We start from the raw sequence: 14774 nt of genomic DNA, 5'->3' as shown, positions 1-14774 counted from the left end.
ACACTTACCCAGAAATAGTCACAGCTGTAATCTCTGCCAAAGGTGATTCTAACATGTATTGACTCAGGGGGTTGAATATTCTAATCAAGACATGTTTTATTTTTCATATTTTACTTCCACTTTCACATTTAGTATTTTGTGTAGATCGTAGACCAAAAAAATGACAATGAAATCAATTTTAATCCCACTTTGTAGCACAGCAAAATGTGGAAAAAGTCAAGGGGTCATACTTGGACAAAAAGTTTACGTTTAAACTTTTTCTAATGTTCGTATATGGACCCCATATCACCCTGATATTACTATAACACTCATTAGATTCTAATCTTAATTGCTGGATGTTTCATGATTGTGGTCAGTCAGTTGACACAATTTAATAGAATTCCAAGGATATCTATTAGCCTAGCCATGCCTGTTACTCAATGTGTTTATAAGTCAGCTCTATGTCTGTTTGCTCTGTAAAAGTGGTTCATAAAGTTTGCATATTGTTTTTTTACTCAAAGAATCTTGTGAACAATGCAGATTTGAGGAGGGGATGCTTATTATGTTATCTAATTTGACATATTGTCCTCTCTTTACAGGCACAACATCAAGAGCATCTCCTCAACAGTCAGTTGGCGGTCCTCATCTGACAGTTCACTACCGCCCCCCTCTGGTGAGTTTGTTAGCGCTGAATCTATTTCACATGTTCATATTTTTCTTTGATTCATTTGAGTTCCTATAAGATTATTTTAATGTGTTAATCTCTTAACATTTTAATGAATACGAAACAAACACAACACAATGAAATACAAATAGGCAGTTCCTTGGCCACCTATATAAAGTAATGACCTTGACCTATAAAGATTATCCTTACTTTTTATATTTAATATAGCATTTGTAAAATAACATTAAAAGGATATTTTCTGTGTTGTACTGTAGGACATGTGTTTTTGTTACAAAGGTTACTACTAGAGGGTGAAAAGGTGAAATCATCAAATATTACCGAGAGATTTACTCACTTCATCACATTGATAGAGGGTCTTCAATCGGTCTTCTTTGTGATGTTACACACTGTCACATGATTACCATCATGTGACAGTGTGTATCACATGATTACCATCATGTGATATGCTTTAAAATGGCTTTTTATCTTTGTTATACTGAATGACATTGATGAAGCGCAAAAGTCCGGACAAAAGTTATTCAAGTTTTTTAAATATTTTTTTCCGATACAGTATGTCGCCCATTACTCTATATATTGTTGCAAACACTAACACACACAAAATAAGATGGCGCCGACAGAGATGGTTGCCTCGCTTCAAGTCCTTAGGAAACTATGCAGTAATTAAGTTGATGTATTATTTCTTACATTGTTACAGTGTTATTATATACAGCCGGGAAGAACTATTAGATGTAAGAGCGACATCAATTTACCAACATTACGACCAGGAATACGCCTTTCCCGAAGCGGATCCTTTGTTCGGACCTCCATCCTGGACATTGGATCTAATCCCAGAGGCCGACCCAAAACAACGTCGTCGCTGCAAGAGAGAGGGGCAGACTGAGCGGCCTCCTGGTCAGACTTAGAAGGCGAGCACACCACCCACCGCTTTCGAGCAGATTAGTTGCCAATGTCCAGTCTCTAGACAACAAGATGGACGAAATTAGGGCATCAGTTACCTTGCAGAGATTTTAACATTCTCTGTTGGAAACATGGCTCTCTTGGGATATGTTGTCAGAGTCGGTACAGCCACCGGGTTTCTTCATGCATCACGCCGACAGAAACAAACCCTCTGTCTGGTAAGAAGAAGGTCAGGGATGTATGCCTCATGATTTAACAACGCATAATAACAACATACAGGAACTAAAGTTATTTTGTTCAACTGACCTAGAATTCATTAAAATCAAATTCCGACTGCATTATCTCCCAAGAGAATTCTCTTTGATTATAGTCACAGCCGTGTATATACCCCCCAAGCGGATACCTCGACAGCCCTGAAAGATCTTCACTGGACTCTTATGTAAACTGTAAACCATATATCCTGAGGCTGCATTTATTGTGGGATTTTAACAAAGCTAATTTGAGAACAAGGCTATCTAAATTCTACCAGTACATTGACTGTAGTACCCACTCGAGCAAAACACTGGACAACTGCTACTCTAACTTCCGTGATACATACAAGGCCCTCCCCCACCCTCCCTTCGGCAAATCCAACCACGACTCCATCTTGCTCGTACCGTCCAATAGGCAGAACCTCAAACAGGATGTACCCGTGACATGAACTATTCAACGCTGGTCTAACCATTTGGAATCCACACGTCAAGATTGTTTTGATCACGTGGGCTGGAAAATGTTCCGGGAAGCCTCAGACAATAACATCGATTTATACGCCGACTCGGTGAGCGAATTTATTAGGAAGTGCATTGGAGATGTTGTACCCACTGTGACTATTAAAACCTACCCCAATCAGAAACCGTGGATAGATGGCGGCATTCGCGCAAAACTGATAGTGCAAACCACCGCATTCAACCATGGAAAGAGATTGGGGAATATGGCCGAATATAAACAGTGTGGTTATTCCCTCCGCAAGGCAATTAAACAAGTGAAATGTCAGTATAGGGACAAAATGGAGTCGCAGTTCAACGGCCCAGACACAAGACGTATGTAGCAGGATCTACAGGCAATTACGGACTACAAAAAGAAAACCAGCTACGTCACAGACACCGACGTCTTGCATCCAGACAAGCAAAACACCTTCTTTGCCCGCTTTGAGGATAATACAGTGCCACCGACTCGGCCCGCTACCAAGGACTGCGGGCCTCCCCTCTCCTTCTCCGTGGCCGACGTAAGACATTTAAATGTGTTAACCCTCGGAAGGCTGCTGGCCCAGATTCATATTCCATCCCTTTACATTTGTGTGTATAAGGTAGTTGTTGTGAATTTGTTATATTACTTGTTAGATATTACTGCACGGTCGGAACTAGAAGCACAAGCATTTTGCTACACTCGCATTAACATCTGCTAACCATGTGTATGTGACCAGATTTGATTTGAATTGTGCTATGGGTGTTCATTTATATTTTTACGATGAATTTCTACATTTTAAAAACACTTTTGTCATTAGAATTTTAACCCAGACAGTTACACTGAAGGACATTTTGACACTTTGGAGCTCAATAACTCCCTTAATTTAATAGTTTGCAACACAAATATTTCTGGGTCAAAAGAATGGTAAGAGTTGAGTGATTTAATATTATATTTATACATATTTATGTTATGTTAAGTGAATGGCCTTCGGACACCAAATTTACACGTCTCGTCTTTGCCCCAAATCCGTCTTCAGTATCACGCTTTTGTCCTTCAGCACACCAAAAGTTTCATGTTATACCACAATGTCACCCGTTATGCTGAATGACAGTAGCTTTGTTATCCCATGTTTTCACTAGTTTACTAAATGTAATCATGCAATTCATATTTACTTGTTGTATGAATACTGAATATGATCATTTTAAACTATTTTATGGCATTTTAAGGTATTTCAAGGAACATTATCTTTATACTGTAGATGCCATTGTCTAATAAGGAGAGGGCTGCACGGCACAGACAAAAGATTAACGCAGATCCAGTTGCTAGGGAGGAAAGACTAGCCAGAAGAAAAGCAAGGTATTGTTTTCATGGCTTCATGTTACTGTCAGCAACAGAATAGGATATAATAGGATATAAAGCTGGGTGGATAACACTTAACATTAAGTTGCGCTATTACACTGTAGTTAATGTTTTATTGCACTGCAGTTAAGGTATAACTGATGAATTATATTAGTTAATATAATATTACACACATACACAAATATGGATTAAAAATGGATTATGAATTATAAGTTAAATGCTGCTTCACATTTGGGGCACTTTATGAAAAATTGAGACTGTACAAGTTTGAATTGAAGTAGTTTGATGGGCATTTTATCTATCTATTTTGTGTAGGGATTTTGAAATTGCATTTGTGTATCTGCATTGAATAGAAATTTACCAGTTACAGTGTAACAATGCATAATACTTAACTATCATGTAATAATGCAACTTAATGCAATGTAAAGTGTTTGCCGCAGGCTCAAATTATAGTAAAGTGATTATTATTAACATTAGCAGTGAAATAGTAACAAAACATGTTTGGGAGAGGGAGTTGATTTAACTTTTAAACTTTGTTTAAGTGTTATCATTGTATAGCCTACTATTAATAGACTACTAATAACATTTAATGGATGTGAATCCTATTCTGTGCCAGTGTCATAACTATAACATTTTCGTTTTTTAGCTATCAGAGAAGAAAGAAGGATGTCAATCCTGATCATCCACCGATCCATACAATGACACAATCTGATGCTGAAAAAAAGAGGGAAAAATGGAGATTAAATCAGAGGAGGCGGCGTGAAAAAAATTAACAAATTATTGTGGTAATGAACTTAACTCCAGTGTCCACTGAAGGAAACTATTTTGAGCAGCCCCCTGAACAACTTGTACAACAACAAGTATAACATGAACATGCACCTCCAGAGCTGGAGCAACCATCTGAATCCTTGACTCCAGAACTAGAACAATCCCTTGAGCCTCAATCTCAAACACTGGAGCAACTACTTGCTTCCTCTACTCCAGAAAAAGTGAAAAGAGTATCAAAGTGTTGCATGCGGCTGCAAAGGGAAAAACGAGAACTAAAGAAGAAAATTCTCCAACTGGAAATGCAACTAAAACAATCGCAACAAAAAAGTGACAAACTACAAAAGGGCATGCAGAGTTCAAATGCAATCTAACTGAAAAATACATGTCTTTTAGTGAGGAAAACACAGGTCATTGCATTTCTCAGTAGAGATGAAAATAGTTGCCTTTTCTCAGGGAAGAAAGACACGGTCACGCAAAAGAAGGTTCAGGGGCGCATACTCTTGAAATCTCTAAAAGAACTCCATGCAGGTGTACAATTCAGAGGTGGATGGGACACTCTCGCTGTCATACAGACAGTTTTTACAACTGTGGCCATTTTACATTACAGAACCGAAGGCACATGACCACAACACCTGTGCGTGTCTCGATCACGAGAATGTGACACTTCTAGTTGACAGGTTGAGCCAAAGCGGGTTGCTAAAAACCTCAAGCGTTTCCGAGTTACTATCTTCCATTGTCTATGATCTCAAGAACAAGCAGTGCATGTACCGTGTTTGTGCAAAGTTATGCTACGATGAAATAGAGCTGGCCCTACCTGCAGAGAATGTACCAATTTCATGGCAACAGTGGCAAAGGGAGAAATCAAGCAATGGAGAAAGGTCATTGTCAAATTTTGTGAGAAAAAAAACAGACTGGCACGTGGCTCGATCTGGTTAAAAACTTAAACGAGTAACTGGATGCTCTTGCGAGGCACCAGTTTAACTGGCTGCACCAAGTTGAGCAGTGCCGAAACTTAAAAGACACACTTAAAGAACACGAGGTTGTAATCCACATGGACTTTTCTGAAAATGATGCGTGTCAGCTGTATACAGAGGTACAGGCTTTTCATTTTGGGGGTCGGCCGTAAGAAGGCAACTATACACACAAGTGTTGTGTACACATCACAGGAATGCCAACCCTATGCCTCCATTTCAGAGTCCCTCCGGCATGACGAGCGTGCCGTGTGGGCTCATCTGAAGCCTGTCTTGGATGATAGGAAGGGAAAAAAACATCCCCGACCACACTACATGCATGAGTGATGGCCCCATCACGCAATATAGAAATAAAAATAATTTCTACCTAATGAGCACGGTGCCATTTCTCATGGGTTTCAAAGCGGTAACGTGGAATTTTTCTGAAAAGTCCCACGGAAAGGTGCGCTCGATGGGGTTGGTGGTTCCATTAAACGTTGTGCAGATGAGTTTGTCAAAAAGGGCGGTGACCTCCAGAGCCCAAAGGAGCTCTACACCATGCTGGAGAAAACGCAGTCAAGCGTAAAGTACTTCTGGATTGACATCGGGAGGTGTCCTGCTTCTGCTCCCGAGCAGGTATCTCCTGTGAGTGCAATGCTCCAACAAAGGTGGACTTTCAGAACCAAAATGCAGATGCAGAAGACAACCTGTCCACAATGGTGAAACCACCAGAGGACTTAAAAGGAAAGTTCATAATAGTCAATTACGATTACCAGCCATTTGTTGGCCAAGTTTTGAAGGTTGTGGGAGAGGAGATGTAAATCAGTTGCATGCAATAAGCAACCGAAATAAATAATTAATTGCGTGGCCCCAAGTTAAGGACATCACATACTACTTCAAGTCAGATGTCCAAGCAGTAATCTCCGAACCAGACCCGTGTACTACAAAACGAAGGAATTCAAAACTGCAACTCTGACTGGGAAAAGTTTACAGAGCTTTATTAGTCCAAATTCCAAGTTACACACCAGTTAGGCTACAGAATACTACATAGGCCTACACAAGAAAACGACATACACAAGCAATCTAAAAATAAATCCATATTTTAAAGATGTTATTGAATGATTAGTTCAGTTTGAGAACATTGAGTTCCATTTGATGTTCAAATAATGGATTTGGTTAATATTCTGATGTTCAGAATACTGAAATGTTTTGTCTTGATGTTGGTGGAATAATTGTTTATGCATTTTCTTTCAAATGCCTGATGTAATGTCATGACATTACTTTGAGAAAGATATCCACTGTTTCATGAGGATTTAAAGCAAAACTACAGTTTTTTCCCCCAATGTTTATGGAATGTTTTTTAATTAATGCTTTGTTTGAAATGTTCAATGCTGATTTTAATCCTATGTGAATTAAATTGTATCTCATGTGTCAGTTAAACTATGTTGTATAGTAAAACCCATGTTCTTTATGTGTGTGGCGTATGGGTCATTTCTCTCTCTCTCTCTAGTATGGAAGAGATTTAAGTTCAGCAAGCCTGCACATTTTAAACATCTTATCCTGTTTTTTACACAGTTTTATAACAAAAAATAGCTAAAAGAAAAATACTATTGCTGCTACTAATAATAGTTCATAGGATCATTATTGTTGTTGCTGAAGGATCACATTTAATCAATATTTGTGGGCCGTAGTGATGTCATTCAGGGTAACAGAATATTGTCATACAGTATAACACCAGTATTTTATTAAAATACAATAACTTGCTTTTGTTGACTCAGAGAGACAAAAACAAATCTCAAAGGATGAAGTGAAAGATGTTTTCATAGATTTTAGTTTTTTTTCCAGTGTAAGGCAGGAAGTAAAAAAAATAAAAAAATAAATTGAGTTGTACTCGTGACACATCAAATATGTGGTATTCAAAATAAAAGAATGTCATTTTTTTCTGGGTAGTTATATTTCTGCCAGTCTAAGCATGGATATATAACCTTGTGATTATGAAAAAAACAGTGTTATACTGAATGACATTTTACTAGGGTACATTCATAGTAATTATTGGCTTTATTCTTGAATATAAATAATATAAGGGCATAGGTGACACTCCAATGAACATTAAAAAGACTTAGGGAATTGTAATTGCTGTTTTATTTTTTTGCTACTTTGAAAACCTATATATTTTTATTTTTCAAAAGCTATACATTTGTGATGTTTCCCTGCATATTTCTTGCCCTAATTAATTTCCATCTCCTCTCGTTTCCCTCCCAGGACTCCCCATCCAAAGCACGCATGGGAAACAATACCACTCCAACCAAGCCCCCCCCTGTCACCCTGCCCCCGTTACCCTTGGCTCCCCTGCCTCCTGGCCGGCTACCCATGGAGGCCAACCAGACCACGCCCCCCCAGCAGCCCCAGCTGAAGTTGGCCAGGGTGCAAAACCAGAATGGCATCGTCCTGTCCTGGTGTGTGGCAGAGACTGACCTGACCTGTGCAGGGGTGGAAAGCTACCACCTGTACGCGTACCACCAGGACAACGCTGGGTCGGCTGGTAATGGCCCTGGAGCGGGGCAGCACTGGAAGAAGATCGGGGAGGTAAAGGCACTGCCACTGCCCATGGCCTGTACCCTCACCCAATTTGTCTCTGGATCTACGTATTACTTTGCTGTCCGGGCCCGGGATGTGTACGGGCGCTTCGGGACTTTCTGTGAGCCGCAGTGCACTGACGTCATCAGCGCGACGACTCCTAGCTGAGCCAACCAGGAAGGGAAAAGGCATTTCATGTGACAGGAAGTTGATAGCATTCCACCTGCTTCTTTTTTAAGGTGTTCTGGAGGACCCTGACTAAGATTGCTTTAGTGTTAACACTTGTGAACGTACACAAACACACACCATGAGAAAACACCTAAATGTACACTGTTGGACTCCAGACTACTCTGATTGGAGAAAGGATATGGCAACGGTTATCGTTGTATATTCTTTGTGAGTTAAGCTATTGTACATAAGTGAATTGTTCCCCATGGCAGGTCAGATATTTATATGTTGACTTCTGTTACCCTTGTCCAGATGTTTTTATTATAATTTTTTTTTTTTGGCTTTATAAAAAAATAAGTGAAAGAAAATACATTTTAACTTTCACAGAAATTGCACAGGAATGCAAATTCGTTGTTAGAACTTAAATGATGTTAGAAAGATGATAGTAATTTTGTATGTATTGTCTGGTAACCAGACTTAATAGGAATGACAAATTCAATAAAACATTTTATTGGAAAGTGTTTAATCTGTGAGATTAATTTTGTTAGCCTATGTTTACACAGCTGTCCCCATAGCCAATCTTGTCTGTTTTACATGTGACCCATATCAGATTTGCTCGTTCTCACTGATGTAGCCTCTGAAATAGCGTGCAGACGCAATGCTCATTTACTGCCACAGTTCCTTTACATTTTTGGGTGATTATCTTGTCAGCATTGAAATTGTATATGAATTGAGAATCACATACGAATGTGGTAAGAATCGGAACAGATTCCATGTTTTTGATGATGTATACACAATTGGGAAAAGGTCAGATATGAATCGGATATGCCCATACATAAGAATTTGTTGTGCTGTGTTAACAAGGCAGATTTCATGGCTGCGTTTACACAGGCAGCCCAATTGTGTCAATTATTTGCAAAAAAGCTGATCTGATTGGTCAAAAAAAACTATTAGTGGAATAATATCAGAATTGGTCTGCCTGTGTAAACGCAGCCATGGAATCTGATCTTTTGACTTCCAATTTATACCACCTCTATATGTGGATCTCAATCCTGATACAAACCATATCATCCATATGCGACCTCTGTCTGGACGCTCAGATTCTTTTGATCTGAAGTGTTATTTTTTGCACATGACCTGCTATTATGACAACCACCCCAAAATGTAAAGGAACAGTGACAGGAAATGAGCATTGCATCTGTGTGCTATCCGGGATCCTTGGGACTACTCCAGAGGCTACATCACTTTGAATGCTCAAATCAGATGTGGGTCACATGTAAAACTGAGTGGACAAAAAGAAAAACGATTGGATGTAGAAGGAAAGTCAGATTTGGGTTTTTAGAGTGGCTATTTAAACACAGCCTTCGTGTCATAGCTTTATGTAGTGTACTGAAGTAGTCATTGATTGCTTTTATTACAGATCATTATGCAGTCAATTGATTCAGTATTAGTCAATGTTGCAAGGAATTACTTGCATTGCAGACCAATATTCATGTTTCTTTCTCTCCAGCCAACAATCTGACATTAGGCTACCCAATCTTATGGCACCTGGAGGTACTTTTATAGAAGTTTCCTGTCAGCAGCTGAAGAGATCTGGAGGGTGGCAGCCATTCAGAAACACACCAATAAAGCTGTCATTATCCAACACTGACACCAGCTTCCATGACCATCCCTCTCCACACATGATTTACAAGAGTGGCACTTAAGGTATGAAAGGCTGACACTTGTGTGTTTCCCCCCTATTGTCCTGTATATGAACATGTGCTATGAATAAAGCACTGCACAACATGAGGATATTCTATTCCAGAAGCATGATAAGATTCCACAGCTGGTGCTTTGGAGTGCTCAAAGAATTCTCAGAAGCTGTGAAGTAGAGAGGTCAGGAATAAGGTGTATATTAGGTTTTATACTTGTAAGCCTAGCTGTCTTTAGTAGGTATTTAACATAGAGGTAGGTAGAGGACTCATCTTTATATCTGTGCCATTATAGAATCTGTGACAGCATGGGCAGAGCCATTGAGGCTACAACCCATAGGAATCCCCACCCAGTTGACTACTTTGACTACTTTAAGATGGTGGAAGCCCTCAATGGCGGTGCCCATGCTAAAATGGCCTTTTGGCCACTAGAGACCTCTATCTTTCTCTATGGGCCTTTACCCCCTCCGTCACAGCTTTTATGTCTAGAGTACAACCATAGGTTAGTTAGCCTACACAATCACAGTCCATAGCATATGACTAAGCTCAGCTGGGATAATCTGGCAAATAAAGGTAGCATAGGCTATATTTACACAGGAATCCCAATTCTGATATTTTGCCCAATTATGGGCAAAATATATGATCTGATTGGTCAAAAGACCAATTCGTGTCAAAAGATCAGAATTGGGCTGCCTGTGTAAAGGCAGCCATAGATGGAGATCCATCTTAAATTGGCAAGAGGAAAAATGAGTCAATTACATAGGAAAAACTTGACCTACATTTTGACTGCCAGCTTCTCATCAACTTCTTCAAAGCTAAACTGTCAGAATTCCTGCCATGATGAGCCTACTAAGTCAAACAGCAAAAGCACAAAGCACTTTTAGATTGATTCCACACAAGCTTCTGGTGCAAAATTGTGCTTGGGAGCTTACGGATGTTGTAGTAAATTGATTCAGAAAACCTAATAATGACATTGTTTTCATTTCCCTTCGTCAACATCTTCAGTAAATATAGCTAGGTAAGTTAGTATTTCCATGATACTGATGAGTTTACCTCGTTTACTGCATGTGTAGAGCACACGTTTTCAGAAGTAATTAGACTGTTTCTCCTTTTGAACTTGCTAGCATATCTTCCGTTATTCCAAAATATCTTTATAATACAGTCCATGAGTACAGCAAAACACTAGCCTTATGTTGTCATTTTCACCTTATGGTTTGACTTTTATTTCCAAGAGAGGAATTCCTCAAATGATGGTGAGTTCTCACCCATAGGCTACTTTGCCATGTCCAGTTTTCTCACTCCAGATCGTCAATGTTGTTCATCAAATGTTTTATTTATTTATTGAAACAGAGGCGTCTTGCCCATAGAGGGCACAGGGGCACGTGCCCCCTCAGATCTTTCCTGTTTTAAAATGTTTCAATAAAAAAATGAATACAAATATGTTTTTGTAAATTTCGTTGTTGTTGTTTCTCTGTAATACTCTGTAATATAATTGTATGAAGATGGCTTCAGCTAGCCCAGATAAGTCCCCAATCTCTCAACCTCTTGACAAGCTACCAAGAAGCCATTTCAGGCTATCAATCGAGTTAGAGTAACTAGCTTGTCTAACTATTTGTATTTATTTTATTTATTTATTTCACCTTTATTTAACCAGGTAGGCTAGTTGAGAACAAGTTCTCATTTGCAACTGCGACCTGGCCAAGATAAAGCATAGCAATTCGACACATACAACAACAGAGTTACACATGGAATAAACAAAACAGACAGTCAATAATACAGTAGAACAAAAGAAAACAAAAAGTATATATACAGTGAGTGCAAATGAGGTAGGTTAAGGCAATAAATAGGCCATGGTGGCGAAGTAATTACAATATAGCAATTAAACACTGGAATGGTAGATGTGCAGAAGATGAATGTGCAAATAGAGATACTCGGGTGCAAAGGAGCAAGATAAATAAATAAATACAGTATGGGGATGAGGCAGGTAGATAGATGGGCTGTTTACAGATGGGCTATGTACAGGTGCAGTGATCTGTGAGCTGCTCTGACAGCTGGTGCTTAAAGCTAGTGAGGGAGATATGAGTCTCCGGCTTCAGAGATTTTTGCAGTTCGTTCCAGTCATTGGCAGCAGAGAACTGGAAGGAAAGATGACCAAAGGAGGAATTGGCTTTGGGGGTGACCAGTGAGATATACCTGCTGGAGCGCGTGCTACGAGTGGGTGCTGCTATGGTGACCAGTGAGCTGAGATAAGGCGGGGCTTTACCTAGCAGAGACTTGTAGATAACCTGTAGCCAGTGGGTTTGGCGACGAGTATGAAACGAGGGCCAACCAACAAGAGCGTACAGGTCGCAATGGTGGGTAGTGTATGGGGCTTTGGTGACAAAACGGATGGCACTGTGATAGACTGCATCCAGTTTGTTGAGTAGAGTGTTGGAGGCTATTTTATAGATGACATCACCGAAGTCGAGGCTCGGTAGGATGGTCAGTTTTACGAGGGTATGTTTGGCAGCATGAGTGAAGGATGCTTTGTTGCGAGATAGGAAGCCGATTCTAGATTTGATTTTGGATTGGAGATGCTTAATGTGAGTCTGGAAGGAGAGTTTACAGTCTAACCAGACACCCAGGTATTTGTAGTTGTCCACGTATTCTAAGTCAGAGCCGTCCAGAGTAGTGATGCTGGACGGGCGAGCAGGTGCTGGCAGTGATCGATTGAATAGCATGCATTTAGTTTTACTTGTGTTTAAGAGCAGTTGGAGGCCACGGAAGGAGAGTTGTATGGCATTGAAGCTCGTCTGGAGGTTAGTTAACACAGTGTCCAAAGAGGGGCCAGAAGTATACAGAATGGTGTTGTCTGCATAGAGGTAGATCAGAGAATCACCAGCAGCAAGAGTGACATCATTGATGTATACAGAGAAGAGAGTCGGCCCAAGAATTGAACCCTGTGGCACACCCATAGAGGTCCCAGAGGTCCAGACAACAAGCCCTCCGATTTGACACACTGAACTCTATCAGAGAAGAAGTTGGTGAACCAGGCGAGGCAGTCATTTGAGAAACCAAGGCTGTTTGGTCTGATGATAATAATGTGGTGATTGACAGAGTCGAAAGCCTTGACCAGGTCGATGAATACGGCTGCACGGTAATGTCTCTTATCGATGCCAGTTATGATGTCGTTTAGGACCTTGAGCGTGGCTGAGGTGCACCCATGACCAGCTCTGAAACCAGATTACATAGCGGAGAAGGTAGGTTTTGGCCTTTCTACGGAGTTTTTCCTAGCCACCGTGCTTCTACACCTGCATTGCTTGCTGTTTGGCGTTTTAGGCTGGGTTTCTGTACAGCACTTTGAGATATCAGCTGATGTAAGAAGGGCTATATAAATACATTTGATTTGATTTGATTTGAAGGTACGGTGGGATTCGAAATGGTCGGTAATCTTTTTGTTAAGTTGGCTTTCGAAGACCTTAGAAAGGCAGGGTAGGATAGATATAGGTCTGTAACAGTTTGGGTCTAGAGTGTCTCCCCCTTTGAAGAGGGGGATGATCACGGCAGCTTTCCAATCTTTGGGAATCTCAGACAATACGAAAGAGAGGTTGAACAGGCTAGTAATAGGGGTTGCATCAATTTCGGCAGATCATTTTAGAAAGAGAGGGTCCAGATTGTCTAGCCCGGCTGATTTGTATGGGTCCAGATGCTGCAGCTCTTTCAGAACATCAACTATCTGCATTTGGGTGAAGGAGAAATGGTGGGGGCTTTGGCGGGTTGCTGTGGGGGGTGCCGGGGAGTTGACCGGGGTTATCGGTAGCTAGGTGGAAAGCATGGCCAGCCGTAGAGAAATGCTTATTGAAATTCTCAATTATAGTGGATTTATCGGTGGTAACAGTGTTTCCTAGCCTCAGAGCAGTGGGTAGCTGGGAGGAGGTGCTCTTATTCTCCATGGACTTTATAGTGTCCCAGAACTATTTTGAGTTAGTACTACAGGATGCACATTTTTGTTTGAATTCGATGCTAATGCAGAATGCCACAGGATGTTTTTGTGCTGGTCAAGGGCAGACAGGTCTGGAGTGAACCAAGGACTATATCTATTCCTAGTTCTACATTTTTTTGAGTGGGGCATGCTTATTTAAGATGGTGAGGAAGGCACTTTTAAAGAATAGCCAGGCATCATCTACTGACAGGATGAGGTCAATGTCATTCCAGGATACCCCGGCCAGGTCGATTAGAAAGGCCTGCTCGCAGAAGTGTTTTAGGGAGCGTTTGACAGTGATGAGGGGTGGTCGTTGGTCGCAGACCCATTACGGATGCAGGCAATGAGGCAGTGATCGCTGAGATCTTGATTGAAAACAGCAGAGGTGTATTTGGAGGGCGAGTTAGTTAGGATGACATCTATGAGGGTGCCCGTGTTTACGGATTTGGGGTTGTACCTGGTAGGTTCATTGATAATTTGTGTGAGATTGAGGGCATCAAGCTTAGATTGTAGGATGGCCGGGGTGTTAAGCATGTCCCAGTTTAGGTCACCTAGTAGTGTAACCGATGTGAAATGGCTAGTTAGTTAGCGGTGGTGCGCGCTAATAGCGTTTCAATCAGTGACGTCACTTGCTCTGAGACTTGACGTAGGGTTTCCCCTTGCGTTGCAAGGGCCGCGGCTTTTGTGGCGCGATGGGTAACGATGCTTCGTGGGGTGTCAGTTGTTGATGTGTGCAAGGGTCCCTGGTTCGAGCCCAGGTTGGGGCGAAGAGAGGGACGGAACCTACACTGTTACAGTAGCACGAGCTCAGAAGATAGATGGGGGGGCAATCAATTCACATATGGTATTGAGGGCACAGCTGGGGGCAGAGGGAGGTCTATAGCAAGCGACAACAGTGAGAGACTTGTTTCTGGAAAGGTGCATTTTTAGAAGTAGAAGCTCGAATTGTTTGGGTACAGACTTGGATAGTAATACAGAACTCTGCAGGCTATCTTTGCAGTAGATTGCAA

General features: G+C 40.9%; 1 protein-coding gene across 1 annotated transcript in view; it reads left to right on the top strand.

The window, feature by feature from the left end:
• Window positions 1-8630, top strand: part of LOC106596305 (activating transcription factor 7-interacting protein 1) — a 39804-nt gene extending 31174 nt beyond the window's left edge. Inside the window, exons 13-14 of the mRNA XM_045707502.2 lie at window positions 579-652; window positions 7627-8630. Coding sequence (XP_045563458.1) covers window positions 579-652; window positions 7627-8109 — 557 coding nt within the window. The 3' untranslated portion in view covers window positions 8110-8630. The remainder of the gene's footprint in view (window positions 1-578; window positions 653-7626) is intronic.
• Window positions 8631-14774: the final 6144 nt, after the last annotated feature.

This window comes from Salmo salar, chromosome 02 (genome assembly GCF_965601325.2).
Source record: "Salmo salar chromosome 02, fSalSal1, whole genome shotgun sequence".
Classification (NCBI taxonomy): domain Eukaryota; kingdom Metazoa; phylum Chordata; class Actinopteri; order Salmoniformes; family Salmonidae; genus Salmo; species Salmo salar.
Note: the sequence above shows the minus strand (reverse complement) of the source record. Positions and strands in the feature narration are given on the sequence as shown.